The sequence below is a fragment of the Thalassophryne amazonica genome, chromosome 4 (assembly GCF_902500255.1).
Source record: "Thalassophryne amazonica chromosome 4, fThaAma1.1, whole genome shotgun sequence".
NCBI classification, from domain to species: Eukaryota; Metazoa; Chordata; class Actinopteri; order Batrachoidiformes; family Batrachoididae; genus Thalassophryne; species Thalassophryne amazonica.
Window position 1 is genome coordinate 32,424,871 of NC_047106.1, and position 18,086 is coordinate 32,442,956.

General features: G+C 39.3%; 1 protein-coding gene across 1 annotated transcript; it reads left to right on the forward strand.

Annotated features, from left to right (window-relative positions):
- The first annotated feature begins 509 nt into the window (after positions 1-509).
- LOC117508894 (TLC domain-containing protein 2-like) lies at positions 510-10,102 on the forward strand. The gene is made up of 3 exons (XM_034168737.1): positions 510-921; positions 3,607-3,689; positions 9,954-10,102. Exons 1-3 carry the CDS (start codon positions 743-745, stop codon positions 10,100-10,102), a joined length of 411 nt encoding a protein of 136 aa, XP_034024628.1. The 5' UTR covers positions 510-742.
- The last annotated feature ends 7,984 nt before the right edge of the window (positions 10,103-18,086 follow it).

An 18,086-nucleotide genomic window follows, 5' to 3' on the forward strand; every position in this document is an offset into this window, starting at 1 on the left:
TCAACAGCCCCCCCCCCCCCCCAAAAAAAGGGTGAAAACTGATCTAATGTGAACACTGTTACAGTGCAAATATAAAACTTCAGTTAATCGTAATTTCTTTACATGGAATATTGTACTGGTTAAGCAGCTTCAGAAAAGCTTATTGACTACAAAAATGAATTTTAGAAAACTGAACACAACTGACTTTCATAAAAGCCAAGACATTTTTCTATGTCAATACTTAAAGTAGCATAACTGTAAGCAGATTTTTCCACAGACGTCAGATGCTCTCCGTATATAGTACAAATGGGGTCAACGTATCCATAATCCCAGACATGGCTTTTTAAAACGCACCATTAAAAAAAAAAAAAAAAAAAAAAAAAAAAAAAAAAAAATCCCATTTCCCTGACAAAATATTCAGCACCTGAACGCATCGGGGCGCGTGAATCACAGGAACACGCCCCTTCGTAGTAGGGCGGGCAGAATTTGCTGCTCGCGTTCTGTTTACGTCAAAGTTACACAAGCGTGTTTTTTACAGAAGTTCCCGCAGAGAAATAACGACAAAACCCCACAAACTGTCTCCTACGTCAAAGCGGCACGCGCCTCTTCCCTCGCGCTTTAAAAACAAACAAACATTTTTTCCTCGTTTCACGACCCTTGTGGCGGATCGAACGGATCGGGAACACACCGGAATGTCAGCGTGGTTTTCGGCTCGGCCGTTAATAATTTTGGACGCGTGTTGACTGACAGGAAGGTTTCAGGTATGGAGCTGAGCTCAGTGTTCGTGACCACTGGAGGCTCCGTGGGCTTTTTCTCGCTTGTGAACGCGGGAGTGGGAAGGATGCTCGTGCCAGAATCTGTCTGTGGAAATGCGTCGAAGTGGAGAAACATCTGCACGTCCTTCGTCCACAGCCTGGTCACTGCCATATGGGCAGTACTTTGGTAAGTTAAAGTGAAGTTTAGATTTAAAAAAAGAAAAACCCTCCAGGTGTCATTATAACTAGGCTTTAATTAAGTTTGTCTTTTTGCCAGACAGGCTTTTAGCACATTTAAAATTGAATTTGAATATATTTAGTGTTTTGTTGATATTGAGTTTCTAATATATTTGCTGAATGACTTGAAATTAATTGAATTGTAAGTTAAAGGGGCACTCAGTAGAACACTTACCTTTGTGCATTCCACTAAAATCATATTAAAGGACAATTTCCCTTTTTTACCACATTATGTTAAATGCATGTTATGTCTAAGAACACCCGCTTTCTTAATTGGCTGTTAATGTGCTACTGTATTTCACCATTTTGTATGACATCCAACAACTAACTGCCGTGATTATTGTGAGATAAAGATAAACATCATGGTTTCAAAGCTGTACAGGAAGCAATTGAAGCTTCCTGTACATCAAGCTCAAAACTTTGGGTTAAGCTGAGGATTGTGCAAGAACTGGGATCTTGAGTATCTTACGTAACAACGGGCGCTGTACTATTAACAAGTCTCGGTTTGCGTACAGTACTGTATCAATAGCTTCAAAGCAGAATTGGTAACTCAGTAGGGTTGTTACTAATACTTATGTTCTACACAGTTTGTGAACTGAGGCAATCTTGGATTTGTATTTTGTTTTTTTTTTTTTTTTCACTTCCAAATCTGACTGCTATTTCTGGAAGGGTGCTATGTGCTTCTGGTGTCGGAACCAGGCTCTAAACCTGTCTCAGTTACCTGGGAACCTTGCAAATTATTTGATCTTAAGTGGTTAGGTGTAGGATAAAAATAAGGGTTTAATTTTGTGAAATACAAAAATAGTTTGGAAATTTGAGCAATACTTCTGCTTCTGGACCGTGGCTTTGCACACTTCCATGAGTCTTGTACAGTAGCACAATTCTGATATGGTCCAGATCCAGTTTGGGAATAGTTCAGATTCACAAACTATGTGGAACAGCTAGACCTGGATTCAATTCCCAGTCATCCTGTCTTTGTCCTTGGACACTTCAGCTGCAGTGTCCCAGTCCACTTAGCTGTAAATGGGTACCTCCCTTTGGTTGGGGAAGTAGCCTGTGATGAACTGGTGTCCCATCCAAGGCGAGTCATACAGACTCTCATCTACATCTCACTGTGGATCCTCAGGGCCTATATAGAAAGTTGTTATTTTGAGCTACCAGTCCTCTGATTTACAGTTGCTTGTTTGTTTTGTTTTGTTTTTACATCATAAACTGCTGTTCAACAAATACATACCTGGGTGTCAATTGGGCAACTTCAGTCTAGCTCTAAAGTGTTCTTGCATTTTGTTGTTATTGTTACAGTACATATTATTGCTTCATATATTTTTGATGGCAATGTGAAATGAATATTGGGACTGTTTACTAGCAAACTGACCGCAGCTAACTTCTAAAGGTGACAGACACCACGCAGGCCAACCTGACACAAACTCAAGATGATCTGATAGGAAATCTGGTTTGACGTGAATGTGCTGTTTGGTCTGTATCATAGATTACAAGTCTTTCTGACCCAAAATCCGTGCATTTGAGTGCATTCATGCCATTTTGGCAACTTGGAATTTTCAGTCATCATGTCTTCAGCTAAGGTCCTGTTTTTCAGAATGAATCAGAAAACACTGACATTCTTGTAGCTTGGCTTGTTCTCCTTTTCTAGCTTGGTCACCAGTTGTTCATAATGTCCGTATAGCAGATATTTAGTAATTATAGAACTCTCTCTGTTTTGTTGTTGTTGCCCGAGGGCTCGATGTCACTGTGCGTTGAGTCAGTCACTCAGTCATGCGCCATTTACTTGTGAAAGAAATTACATCAGCTGTCTTGGCCTGGTTGTCAACAAACTTGGTATGTGCGTAATGCATAGTGACCCCAAGAAGCCTATTGATTTGGGGTTAAAAGGTGAAGGTCACTGGAGCATACTTTATAAAAATCTTGTACGCTGAATAATGTCTTTCCTAGTAAGTCCCTTCGGCTGCTCCCTTGTTTGCACTCGGGGTCGCCACAGCAAATCAAAGGTGGATCTGCATGTTGAATTGGCAAAAGTTTTATGCTGGATGCCCTTCCTGATGCAACTCCACATTACATGGAGAAATGTGGCAGGGGTGGGATTTGAACACGGAACCTTCTGAACTGAAACCAAGCGAATTAACCACTTGGCCACCACCCCTGCTTGAATAATGTCTTTCCTAATTGCTTGATTGTCACCAAAGTTGGTATGTCTGGTAGGCATGGTGACTCCAAGAAGCTTATTGAGTGTGGGGATCAAAGGTCAAAATCAGTGGAGAAAAGCCTCACTTGTCAATGGTCAACTTATCAGCGGTTGTCCAGGGTGCAGTGGTTTAGTGCAGATTATGCACTTGTTTGTAGGTTGACAGACTGACTTTATGTTTATAGGTTCAGTGTCCATTAATAATTAAAATTTAGTAATGAAAATAAATGAAAATAGTTGACTAACTGTCAACTATTTTCATTACTAAATTTATGAAAACGAATGACTTTTTAAAATTGTTTCACTAATTGATTGGATGATTCAACTCTATTTTTAAATGAAACAGAATATAAAACAGAAAATGTTTAAAAGTAGAGCCTGACACACTGTAACGCTGTTCTTCGTCTGATCGCTTTACATTTTGTGTCCTTTCAGCTTTTTTCTTCACCCTCAAATGGCAGAGGATTTGATAGAGACTCACTCTGTGTTTTCTCACATGTTGGTGTCTTTTTCAATTGGTGAGTAGCCTGCCTGTGCTCTGTGCTCAATTACAAAATGTGTGTGTGTATTTACTCCAGCCTTATTTTTAAGCGTGTCAGATTTCACAAACTTTGTGTCAATTTGTGCACATAAAGTAGTTTCGTCCATCATAGAAGTGTTTTAAAGCTGCAGGATTTAAAAGTGTTTGTGAGCAGAAATGGAAGAGAGGATTCATAACCGTCTGTGCGTTCATGTATTGCCAGTGTTTTTTTTTGTATCATTTTAGCAGAGGGAGTGAGTTCATATGCAATCCCTTATTTCATGTTAAATATTCTATTTAATTTGAGGTAAAATGTACGAAGGCGCTTTAGGGCAACATTTATTTATTTATTTTTTTAGACTTCGAGAATAAAGTCGTAATTTTACGAAAATAAAGTCGTAATTTTACGAGAAAAAAACTTGTAATATTACAAGAATAAAGTCGTAATTTTATGAGAATAAAGTCATATTTTTATGAGAAAAAACAAGTTTCCCGGTCGACACACATCAGCACAGCTAATGTAGGCTAACGTTATCATGTGGAAGCAGCCTTAGAAGGTTTTTTTTTTTTTTTTTTTTTTGGAAACAGCCTTAGAAGTAGTTACCGGTAACTAAACAGTGCTTCAAACTTGGGTTTATTAACAAGTAAAACCATTTTATAGATGTTTGATGTGGATGCGGTGCAACAGAGAGGAGTCACGGAGGCTGTTTTGTGTGCTGCCAATGTTTCATTTTCGGAATCCAGCTTTTTTCTCTTTCACGATTACAAGTTTTTTCTCGTAAAATTACGACTTTATTTGCGTAATATTATGACTTTTTTTCTCGTAATAGTACAAGTTTTTTCTCGTAATATTACTACTTTATTCTCGTAATATTACAACTTTAGTCTAAAACAACAACAAAAAAATTCAGTGTGGCCCTAAAATGCCGTTGTAATATTGTATGTATTTCCAGGTATAAACTAGAAGCACTCAGAGAGCGCAAACCTCCGCCAAGGCCATAGGGTCACTGACGTCACATGGAATACCCTTTGGCAAAGAGACTTATTCCACGTCGTTTCACGCATCTACCGTCATGTTTCAGATTCAGTGGTTAACCCTCTGGGGTCTGAGGGCATTTTTTGGACAGTTCACTCGCCTGGCATAAATGTTTTATTATTGTTGTTAACAGCTCTCCCTGCATCCCATAATCAAGTTTTATGTCTCTTTATTTCAGGACAACCTGTACTTTCAAAATATATATGCTATAGTTATGTTTTATAAGTGTAATAAAGGTTTACAATCAGAAATAAGAAAGGAAAAAGTAAAGTGGAAAAATTTCCACACATATTTATTCAAAACACACAGCAAACTATAATAAACTAGTAACACATCACTCCTAAAAACAATCTTTGGTGTGTCACGTGAGGTGAATCTGCCCTACGATTGGATTTTGGAAAATCATGTAACGGTGAACCAATTCCGATTGGACAGTCACATTGCTCACATCATCACACAGCTTCTATGAGGAGTACAAAGATGGTGGATGGTGGCTCAAAAGTCCGCGGAGTTAACTTTTCAGCAAAAAAAAGTAAGCTTCTATCTCATACCATTAAAGTGTTATTTATAATTTAGTAAAGCTTGGTCTCAGCCGTCGTATACGACGGCATTGGCCCCAGAGGGTTAAACCCTTAGAGCTTCAGAAAATGTATTTATAAAGAGAAACTGCATGAACTACACAAGTTTTTTATTTTCTAATAAAAAGTTTATTCAATGAGGAGAAACAAATTCTAAATTATTGTTGTGTCGTAACTTAATTTTTGTTCAGCCTTTGTGACCCGTCTTCATGAAGTCAGATGCAAAAATGTTGAAATTGTCCCTATCCTGCAATGAGAAAGAATCCTTAAAAAAAAATTACTGGATCCGGATCGTGTTCCAGATCATTACCAAAATTTAATGACTTCTAAATTAGGCCAAGATACACCCCTGGTAAAATTTCATTGAAATCCATTGAGGATTTTTTGAATAATCCTGCTAACAAACCAACCAACCAACCATCCAATCAACAAACAAACGCACGCGACCGAAAACAGAACCTCCTTGGCGGAGGTAAAAAAAATTAAACACTGTCTTGTATTAAAATTACATTTTCACTTAAATTGGTTCATTTGTAGTTGAATTGAATTGTGGCCTGCAGCTGGTAGTAAATGCTGTTAATGAATTTCAACTGTTTTCCAGAAGATGAGATATAGCGGTACACACAAATACGTTTTAGTTGACTATTTTGGTGTATTTCTAAACCTGAGTCTGCAAGATGCTCCTGGTTCTTAAAATAGCAATTCACCCTATGTTTATTTTTAAACTTTAAGGAGTTCTAGATCATTTGGTGGGATAGAAGCTTTTTTTACAGCAACTGTAAGAATCCACAGTGGCACCGAGAGCTCCCGAGGATTCCTGGGATGCCTGCCATTCCTTCAAACAGCCTAACCCTGGAAGCTGGCAGAGCAATGATCTGCATCTGTATGTCAAAGGACAAAACGTCAAAGGACGTCTTTATGTGTCATCCTACGGACCCGGCGTAACCCGTACCATCATGTGACATCACCATGACTGCAAGTGTGCAAGTAATTAATTTATGCAGTCTGTCCACTTCATATGCAAGTGATAACAGAAAGAGGAGTGATCAGTGCCTAACAAATGGCGTGTTTCCCTCTGGGTCCTCTCACCCATAATTTGACATTTGGACATCAGTCATGTCTGTTTGGAGCATCATGTTGTGATACAGTCATGTTGCAGTCCTCATTGGGACGTACCATACAGGACTGTGTACTTGTTGAATGTAGATCTTGAAAAACTCCCCAGTGGTCAGCTTTGTGTGTGGCTTAAGTTGTTTTTGAGTTGTGGTTTGCAGTTCAATGTCTGTATTTTGAGTATACACACAAAGTTTTGAGTTTGCTTCATTTTGGTGCCAAAACTTTGGTATCCTGGAGTGTTGCTCTGTGGGTATATTTTGATGGCTAAGTCTTAATGGGTGTTAGATTTTGCACAGACGATGGAAACCCAATGTGGCAATATGTTGACTTATTGAAGTCACCTCAGCAGTAAAACACTGAGCTTATTGAACCACAACCACTTATCTTGTATTTGCTCTATTACCTTTACAGAGTTGTACCATCAGTTATGACGTAAGCACGCTTGCAACAGACTGAAATCATACTGTTTGACTAAGGGTTAAAGGAACGTGTAAACATTCCATTGAATCATTGATTTATCATTCTGGGAAAATAGCAAACCAACTGTATTACTTTTAGGGAATTCATTGGAAAGATGCTTATATGTTCCAATGGTTATCCTGTTCATTCTTGGGATCAGAGTCAGTGGAAAGTTGAGCAGTGTTTTTAATCCCTTCTTCTTAGAAGTTATCTGTGCACAGAATCTGTGATGCAAACTGCCATCATACCCTTGTGCCACAACATAAAGAGCAGTAAAGGCAAAATGAGTTTTTCTTCCTATTTATAACCAGATATTTCTCATGTGTATTTACTATATGTTGAAAAAGTAGTGAATGAATCATTCAGAAACAAAGAGGGCAAGATGAGACCTGAGCTGAGCTGAATGGTACTTTACTCAATATCTTGTGTTTGTCCAAACTCAGTGTCTTGCAAAAGAAAAGATAAACTATCTAAACTCTGCATTCTCTGCATCGCATTTAACTTGTTCCCGATGAGTGTTGGACTCTGCCAGGGCTGCACCATGACGTCAGTCCTGTTTGTGATTTTCACGCACAGGATTTCAAGGTTCAGTGAGGGAGTAGTGGGTGCCAGTTTGGTGACCTCAGAATTACATCTCTGCTGTTTGCGGATAATATGGTTCTGTGACCTCTGATGTGCACTGGGCAGGTTTGAGGTACAGAGGGTAAAGCGACTGGGATGAGGATCAGTACCTCCAAATCTGAGATTGTGGTCGTTTGTCAGAAAAGGGTGGATTATAGCATGTGGGTCAGGGGAGAGTCATTGACCCAAGTGGAGAAGATCAAATATCTCGCGGTCTTAATCACGAGTAAGGGTAAGATGGAATGCGAGATCAGTAGAGGGACTGCCGCTCCGTCTGATGTCCTGCGAATACTGTGCTGGGCTTTGGTCCTGAAGAAAGAGCTGAGCCAGAAGGTGAGACTCTTGATTTAGCAGTTGATTTCTGCTCCTGTCGTCACCTGTGGTCATGAACTGTTGGTAATGACTGAGATAATAAGGTTGCCGATACAAGTGGCGGAAATGAGATTCCTTTGTCTGGTATGAGGGACTACGAGTAGAGCCACTGCTTCTTCACATCAAAAGGAGCCAGCTGAGGTGGTTTGGGCATGTGGTAAGGATGCCCCAGGGTTGTCTATCAAGGGAGGTTTTCCAAGCAAATCCAAATGTGAGTCTGCCTAGGAAACGCTGCAGGGTTTGTATTTTACAGCTGTCTTGGCAACACCTTGGGGTCCCCCAGGAAGAATTAGAGGACTTGGCTCAGGATAGGGCGGTGTGGGGTGAGCTGCTCGGTCTGTCTTAATAAATAATTTGAATGAGTATTGCAACTCTAGGTTGGATGACTCGGATAGCTGATGACCATTGCTGCAGAAGTGCTCAAGAGAAAACACAAAACATCAATTTCCAATTCCACAGTTTAAATGACATTTAATGTTAACAAGAATTCCATCAGCCTTGCGATAGAGGAGTGACCAGTTTAGGGAAAACTCTTCCACTCTCCCAGTGACAGCTCAGATAGGCTCCAGCTGTCTGACTCTAACCTGGAATAAGTGAGTTTAGAAAATGAAGGAATGGTTGAATGAACAATTCTATCACATAGGAAGGAAATAAACCAACATGATGAACTTGTAACTATTTTGTTTCACCTACAAACATTGGTTTGCTAACAGAATTACTCAAAATCAGAATACACAATTTTTCATGAAATCCAATGGTTTAAAAAAGTACAACTTGTGTGTATCCTGTTTTCCTAAGTTGTTCTGGCTTTTCCCTTTTTCCTCAGGGTCACCACAGCAGATATGCATGTTGAATTGACACAAGTTTTACGCTGGATGCCCTTCTTGACACAGCTCCTTGTGCTGTGTGTAGAATGAGCAGGGTTGGTCTTGAACTGGGAACCTTCATCTTCCGCTCTGGAAAACAAGTGCAGTGACCACTTGGCCATCTCACCGCCTATCTATCCTGTTAGGAAAAAAAAAGAGTTTTGGATCAGACCTGTCCCAGCCAGGGAATGTAAACTTTGTAAGTTTCAAGGTAAACTGTATTAATACAGTTATGAACCCTGGCTAAAATGGTTGTTCTATCTTGGAATGGATTCATTTTGGTGTGGATAAAGGTTTTAAGCCATTGTAGTTCGAAATAGTTGGTGAAAACCAAATAGACATGTCTAGGAAACCAATTTCCACCATGCAAGTGCCTCAGTGTTGAGGGCCGCAGCAGCTGCAGAAGACCATGCCTGTGACAGACAGATGGTTAACTTTAGAGAGGTGGGAATGGTCTGGTTGTCTGCCTGGGTGGATGGAATCCGGACATCCTGTGATGCAGGGTGGTTCTGTCGTGTGGTGGATGTGGAGATGCATGCACCATTACATGGTACCAAGTCTAACATGACCTAACTGCAAGATCGGCCCTGTTGGTAGAACCCATTTTCACAAAATATGCTCAAAATGTCTGGCCTTCAGGTGATGTTAGATTTTGGGTTTCATCCAGATGAACTAAAGAATACATTACATTACATTTTAAAATTGTTTTAAACATTTTCTGAAATGGTTTACTCTAACCTGGAATGGAAATTCTTACAGTTGAATAAATAAATGAAACTACTTTGCAAGACAATGCATGTTGAGCACTCTGGAGTTCTCTTCTAGTTTGTACCGTGTTTAAGTTTGCTTACAGCAGTTTGAATGGTGTTAAATGTTCAGTGTAGTTAAGTTCATTTCAGCCTCACTGAAACCCAAAGTGATCCTCAAACCCCTGTGGTCATTCATCATGGTCTTCACCACTTCATTATTGTATCAGCATTCTGAAAAGCTGTCACTATGGTTACTGCTGGTGGTGGGGACGGTGCGGGACTGGTGGATATGAATAGACCCTCTCCAACACATGTCTTGGTTGCTATCTTGTCACCATGGAAGCAAGGTTCCCCCCTACAGCACGCTGCATATGCCAAGGCTGCCGCTGTCACAGGGAGCTGATTTATGCTAGTTATTTAAACCGTACGGAGAGGACGGACCCGCAGTCGTTTTGTCCTCCACAGGTTACTTCATCTATGACTTCCTTGATATGGTCCTGAACCGAAAGCTATGTCAGAGCTGGGAGCTGCTCTTTCATCACATGGTGGTAGGTATTCCACTGTTAAGTCATGAAAAGATCATTACATCTGTGCAAGAAGTCATCCAGGTATAATACGTGCAGAAGCGAGGACTCAGACACACCTGCACAGCCTTCCTCCAGAGCCAAAATACTTGTCTTTCTCGTCCAGCCACAAAGAACAAGAGAAGGAGGAACAAAGAGACAGTATCAAGAAATAGTCGTCATTTTACGACTTGAAGTTTGAAAAGTTCCCCACTCCCCCACCCCTCTATCATCCACTGTTTCTATTCATTGGCTGTCAAATTCATGACATCGTGTCCATCGTGTGAACTTGGCTTGATGAGAGTTTTTCAGATTTCTCATTTCTGCCCCAGAAATGAAATGAAGAAATCAAGTGTTGAGAATAGAGTCACATCCTGACAGGCATCTGCTTGCATAAACACACACATACACACACACACACACACACACACAAACATATATATATATATATCTATATATTATATATATATATATATATATATATATATGCCAAAATCATGTCTGAGAAAATGGGATTTGTGTTTGATCGACTCCATGGTTTACCGTGTGTGTGTATTTGTGTCTCTGCTTAAGACATCAGTTCACTGAGGAAGTAGATTTTAGCCTGGTTATAATTAAAGTATGTAACACTGAATTTTTAGAATGTCTTTCAATATTGACTGTATGTAAGTCACTCTTGTCCACCTGTTTGAAATAATAATATCAATGTTGTGCGTGTGTCAGTGTAATATGATTTTTTCTTCTACGTGTCTTCTTATTGTGTTCTCAGCCTTTGCTATAAACATATTAAAGCTACAGTGTGTAGCATTTGTTGCCACTGTCATCTAGTGGCGTGGTTGCACATTACATTGTGCCTTTGCCAGTCACAGGTTTGTTTCCCTTCATGTTTTTGCTTCTTTGGTGATGGATTTTCATGCTCCCTTGCCTTCTCTTATGATAAGCAATATGCATGATCCTTCATTTCACACAAATGAAGGTTCTCAAACTTGTTCGCCTGGACTAGCAACAGGTTAACAAGGAGACGGTATAGGTTAGCAACCACTCATTCCTCTTTTTGTTTCTTCAGTCTTCTGGCTGCACTGCAAAATGTGAAAGGTGGAGTATCTCCCTTTTTGGGTGACCGTATCAAAATGGCGATGCAACATGAAGGTCTCCATGAGGGGGCTCACTCTCATGTAGCTATGAAGGGCTTATTCTTAGCTCAAACCCCCCCCCCCCAAAAAAAAACACTTTGTTTGTTGTAGATACAACCCCAATTCCAGTGAAGTTGGGATGTTGTGTAAAATGTAAATAAAAACAGAATACAATGATTTGCAAATTCTCTTCAGCTTATATTCAGTTGAATACACCACAAAGACAAGATATTTAATGTTCAAACTGATAGACTATTGTTTTTGTGCAAATATTTGCTCATTTTGAAATGGATGCCTGCAACACGTTCAAAAAAGCTGGGACAGTGGTATGTTTACACTGTGTTACATCATCTTTGCTTCTAACAACACTCAATAAGCTTTTGGGAACTGAGGACACTAGTTGTTGAAGCTGTGTAGGTGGAATTCTTTCCATTCCTGCTTGATTTACGACTTCACTTGTTCAACAGTCCGGGGTCTCCATTGTCGTAGTTTGCGCTTCATAATGCACCACACATTTTCAATGGGCGACAGGTCTGGACTGCAGGCAGGCCAGTCTAGTACCTGCACTCTTTGACTATGAAGCCACACTGTTGTAACACATGCAGAATGTGGCTTGGCATTGTCTTGCTGAATAAGCAGTGACGTCCCTGAAAAAGATGTTTTTGATTGCAGCATGTGTTGCTCGAAAACTGGATGTACCTTTCTGCATTGATGGTGCCATCACAGATGTGTAAGTTGCCCATGCCATGGGCACTAACTAACACACCCCATACCATCATAGATGCTGGCTTTTGAACTTTGCGATGGTAACAGTCGGATGGTCTTTTTCCTCTTTTGTCCGGAGGACACAACGTCCATGATTTCCAAAAACCACAGCACACTTTTCCACTTTACATCTGTCCATTTCAAATGAGCTTTGGCCCAGAGAAGGCGGCAGCGTTTCTGGATGTTCTTGATGTACAACCCCTAGCAAAAATTATGGAATCACCGGCTTCGGAGGATGTTCATTCAGTTGTTTAATTTTGTAGAAAAAAAAGCAGATCACAGACATGACACAAAACTAAAGTCATTTCAAATGGCAACTTTCTGGCTTTAAGAAACACTATAAGAAATCAGGAAAAAAAATTGTGGCAGTCAGTAACGGTTACTTTTCTTAGACCAAGCAGAGGGAAAAAAATATGGAATCACTCAATTCTGAGGAAAAAATTATGGAATCATGAAAAACGGACAAGGAACCAGAGCAGGTGTTCCATCGACATCTCCACAGATTCTGTTTGCAGTTTCTCCAGGACTCAGGCGCTATGAGCTCCGTTCCAGCGCCAAGTGCTGGAGCAGACATGGCAGACACACACTGCTCCAGCTGTGGCTCCATGGGCGCCTTTCGTTGAGATCGTGAGCTTCGGTTTTGTTAAGTCCTCTTTCGTCCCTTTTGCGCTCTTGCTTCGCAGACTGTTCAGTGATAAAAGTTCTTTCGTCCACCTTTTCTCAACGAATTGTAACGTTTTTTTACTTTTTCCCTTCGTTCAGGAATCGTCGTGTGCCGTGTGACTGGGCAGTCCTAGTATGGTAATTTATTCATAATTAATTTATTTGTGTAAAAAATTATACAATTTGTATGTACATAATAGCACACACCATGTACAACACACCAACGTGATTAAATAAAAACTTTTATGGTGCTGCAATTGCTATAACAGCTATAATTGTCATAATTTTTTAAACATTTATATAGGATCAGAGAACAACATATGCCAATAAAGTATTCCACAAAGCTGGACTCTTTGGTGACGGTGGCATAGTGGTGAAATATTTCAGAATGTCATGCATTTGCATGAGAGCGTGATAACATGTTGAGTCTCATGCTGAATGCATGAGACCTGACAGGACCGTTTTTAAGCGTGAGTCTCACTCTGAATGAGTGAGAATTGAGAGCTCTGTGCAGCCAGTTACCCTCTGTGCCCCGTCATCAGCAACCAGAGGAGCCTCTTCAGCCACAGACTGCTCCTTCCCAAGTGCAGGACCAACAGACTGAAAAACTCCTTTGTCCCTCAAACCATCAGACTGTACAACTCCTCACTCAGGGGGAGGAGGAGCAAAAGGAAGACAGAGGATAGGAAGGAGAGGAAGCCAGTAGCGAGCAGTAAGTCTGGAAACTTGCAGACTGTTTTTTTTTTTTTTTTTTTTTTTTACTTTCACTTTTGATACTCTGTGTGCTTCTTACCCTGTGTGCTGCTATACAATGCTGCTGGAACCTCAATTTCCCTGAGGGGGTCTTCCCAAGGGATTAATAAAATTCTGGCTAATCTAATCTAAAGTAGTTGTCCTTTTAACAAAATAGTATTTCCTATACATTTATTAACTTGAGCAGTGAATTTATCACTTGGAAAGACCATTGTACCTTTTCTCACAAATAATGCATTTCGATCCACTGACTCAAAGACGTTTATTATTTTAAACATTTAAATCCTCGAAAGTGAACATATTAGGAATCAACTACTCAGACCCTTGATTTAATTCGACAGATAAAGACAAAATTCAGATATCCATAAAGAAGAGGAGGAAAAGAAATATAAATTCTTGAAACAAACATACTACGAAACAGGACCAAAGGCAACAAAATTACTGGCTAGGAAAATCCGCAAAAACAAATGCAACAGTCATACACACACATAGTAGATCCCAGCACAGGGAAATTAGAAAACAACCTTGAAGGAATAGATAAAGCATTTCAAACTTATTACAAATTTATATACACAGCCGAACAAAGAAATTTAGAAGAGGTTAAAACATTTCTAAATTCATTAGACTTACCATCAATTGGAGAAAAGCAGAATGAAAGTTTAATTAAACCAATTGACAAGAAGGAGCTGAAAATGATGTTGAGAAAACTAAAAAATAATAAAACACCAGGTACAGATGGCCTGCCAGCCGAGTGGTATAAAATGTTTGAAGAAGAATTATTACCGGTATTATTAAAATCACTGAACTGGACACTAAAGAAAATGACTATACCACCTTCATGGTCAGAGGCGATTATCACAGTTATACCTAAGGAAGGCAAGGACAAAACACTGTGTAGCTCCTATAGACCAATATCAATTTTAAATCAAGATTATAAATATATGCACTAATAATATCCAACAGACTGAATTATTATTTCGGAATTGATTGAAGAAGATCAGACCAGATTTGTTACTGGTCGACAAACTCAGGATAACATAAGACGCTCTCTACATATAATCACCACATTCAGGCAAAAAAGAGAAAGCAGTACTGGTTAGTTTAGATGCTGAAAAAGCCTTTGACTGTGTTAGCTGGGAATATTTATTCTTAGTTCTGAAACGTTTCGTTTTTTCTGAAAGCTCAATGAATAGCATCAAAACATTATACTCAGCACCCACAGCAAGAATAAAGATAAATGGACGTTAACAGACCGAATAAAGCTGGAGAGATCCACTCGTCAGGGCTGCCCATTATCTCCTACTTTATTGCTTTATATATAGAGCCACTAGCCCAGGCTATAAGAGGAAATAGCAATATTCAAGGCTTAGAAATAAATTCAAGAGAACACAAAATAGCACTATATGCAGATGATGTTCTTTTATACCTCTCGAATCCAGAACAATCCATTCGGGCCCTCTTAGACCTATTAGACACATTTAGTAGTTACTCAGGGATATAAACTAAATATAGGTAAAACCCAAATTATGACTTTTAACTATACACCTTCAAAGAGAATAAAAATAGAATCACAGTAGACTGGTCTAAGAAAGCAATTAGATACTTGGGAGTATGGCTTACTCACAATTTAGGAGATTTATATAGGAAAAACTATGACGATGTAAATAGGAAGATTAAGGAAGACCTCACACAATGGACAACATATATATTAGATCTTAGAGCAAGAACAGAGGTGATAAAGATCTCGATACTGCCCAGGTTATTATATTTATTTATGTCATTACCTGTTAAAATTCCTCATCACAGTTTCATGAGTGGATAAACAAATATCCAGATTTATTTGAAAAGGTCACAGACCTAGAAGTTAAATACTGTACACTGAAGATCAAAAAAGAAAACGGAGGACTTTCTCTTCCTAGCCTACACGACTATTATCTTGCGGCCAACCTTAGGGCAGTTATACTGTGGTGTGATGACACAAATGAGGCTAGATGGAAAGAAATAGAAAGGAAAAACGGAGATATTCCAATACAAGCTTGATTGGCGATTATAATGGCGGCAGGCATGTCAAAAGATTTAAGTCCGCTTGGTTTCTTTTACATTATCGATTTGGTTCGGGGTGGTGAAAAATAAAAAATGTGGGATCAGATAAGAGTTTTAAGATGGGCTGCATTCGACTCAGAGTCATACCTAAACCAAATGGACTAACATTTAAAACATGGTCTTATAAAGGTTATACTGCATACTGTAATTATTAATAAGAATGCCATGCGGAGTTTTCCAAAATTTACAAACAGAAATTTAATATAGAAAACAGAGATTTTTTTAGGTACTTAGAGCTACGTCAATACTTACTTACAAAAGTGGTGAAGATAACAGAATATAATGAGATAACGGTTTGGCTCACAGACATACCACAATCATGCAAATCGATCATTCTAAACTCTAACCAAGGTCTATTGAATGGCAACCGTAAATCAACAGATTATATTAAAAGAAGATGGGAGAAAGAACTAGATAAGAATATTTCAGATGAACAATGGGAAAATATGTGTAAATCAGCAATGTCTACCTCTTGTTCTTTTTATTGGAGGGAATTTTGTTGGAAATGTTTGGTCCGATTTTTCATAACCCCAAAACAACAAAGGAGAAATTCGGGAGCTGTTAAGTGTTGGAGAGACTGTGGGGACATGGAGGCCAACCACACCCACATTTTTTGGTCCTGCTCAAAATTGCTGGATTTTGGAACAGTGTCATACTAGAAATTGAACGGATTATGGATTTAGAACTGTTGCAACCCATGTCGACATTATTATTAGGAGACCTCCAGAGGAAATTACAAAAAATGACGGATATCTATTAGAATGATGGGAGCTGCTGCCAAAAAAAAAGATTACCCAAAAATGGCTTCACCCAGATCCACCAACGTTGGAAGATTGGCTGAGAAAACTTGAAGAAACTCGCAAGATGGAAAGACTAACATATATGCTTAGACTACAACCCAGATCTCTATGTAAGAAGGTGGGGGAAATGGCCTAATTTACATGGATCTGATGAATGATTGATCTTAAGCTCCTTCCAAATGTCATATAAATTACTGTTCATAAAACTTGTTAAGTTTTGCTCATGTTCATCCCTGACTTCTGTTTATATCATTCATCGGATAGATTATGTTACAATAGCCGACTGTTAATATGTTGTTTTGTCATTGTGAAATTGTTATGAAATGTTTTGTATAATCAATTGTGAAACCTAATAAAAATCAAAAGTATTAAAAAAAACATTTAAATCCTCACCATAAACTCTTCTACACTCTAAAGTGATTAGACTCACTCTTGTTTCATCATAGGTGACAAAAAAGTAATAAGTAATTCATTATGTTCCAAATTATTGCATCTTTAAAGGTCAGAAATAAAAGAACTTGTTCAAGCATATAAACCAGTAATTTAATTGGTCAGGGGCATATCTAGGATTTTATAAGGGTGTGGGGGAGGGGGTGGGGGCAATGTATTTGTGAACCAGTCAGGCACTTCCTTAGGGGAATCAAAAATAAAATAATTGGTGCATTTTATGCATTTTGGTGATTATTTCACCACAAATATATCACAGAGAAAATATATTTATAACCTGTTTTATTAATTTAAAACTTGTACAATATTGAATGTGATGCTATGGTGTTATGGTAACAAACAAGTAACAGAGAACATTTGAAATGTCTGTGGCTATAAAGTGAACATCCTTGCCTACACCTTGCTGAATCATTGTCTGGTACAGAGGTATCTACGTAGTTACTTGTTGCTGAATAGAGGGATTTTTTTTTTTTTTTTTTGGTCTGTGATAGTGGGATCCACTAGATCTGCCCCTGCATTGGTTAATCCTGCCTTCATTATACCTACAATCCATATAATAAAAGGCCACGTGGCCTCTGTGTGTTTGTGTATCTGGAGCATCATTGAAATCCAGAAAACAGCCAACTTTCATCCTTTACACATACTTATTATTTTTTCATGAGGATTCAAGTCGTGAAAATAGCAATGTGATCAGACCAATATTTTTTGAGAAATCAGTAATGCGCATGGTATGTGTACGGACGCTCAAGTTTTTGGTACAGGCGAACGGGGAGACACCTGGGGTGGCATTTATGGGGGGGGGTTGCAGTCACGGCACTGTGGGCTGGTGGTGTGGAATCGGCAAATTGGCGCTCCCTGCTGCTGCACAGGTGCCCTTGCTTCCTGAGAAGGGTGGTACACAGAAGCAGTGTGAAAAAGGGGAGGGGCACGTGGGGAACAATTACCTGGGTAGCCCGACAACCGCCCGGCTATGAATGGGCCAGATACTGGCCTCCATTTTGGAGGAGAGAGAGGCCAGTATCTGGCCAATTCAGGGACGGTTGTCGGGCTAACCTCTGGGTTTCTCTCATGGAAGGTTAGGGTTAGTGGGCTAAAGTGGTTACACCTCAACTGTCTTCCAAATAATGCAGATCTCTTCATACTATTATAAATACAGGCCTATAATTCCTGTACAGTTTCTGACTAACAAAAATAGGTGATACAAAACCAATTATGTGGTCACCCAGGTGAATTGTTTAGTCCTGACTTCTGGTCTAAGTGAGGTGGGGGGGTTGAAAATGATCATCAGGTGCCTAATTTAGGAAAAAAATTACAAAAACAAGCAAAGGATAAAGGAGAAGAGAACGAGCAAAGGATAAAGGTATGCAAATG

Excerpts from the sequence above, each read along its gene's own strand:
- LOC117508894 (XM_034168737.1), top strand. The coding sequence starts at position 743 with ATGGAGCTGAGCTCAGTGTTCGTGACCACTGGAGGCTCCGTGGGCTTT. Across the intron at positions 922-3,606 it reads GCCATATGGGCAGTACTTTG|CTTTTTTCTTCACCCTCAAA; the intron begins GTAAGTTAAAGT and ends GTGTCCTTTCAG. Across the intron at positions 3,690-9,953 it reads GTTGGTGTCTTTTTCAATTG|GTTACTTCATCTATGACTTC; the intron begins GTGAGTAGCCTG and ends TGTCCTCCACAG.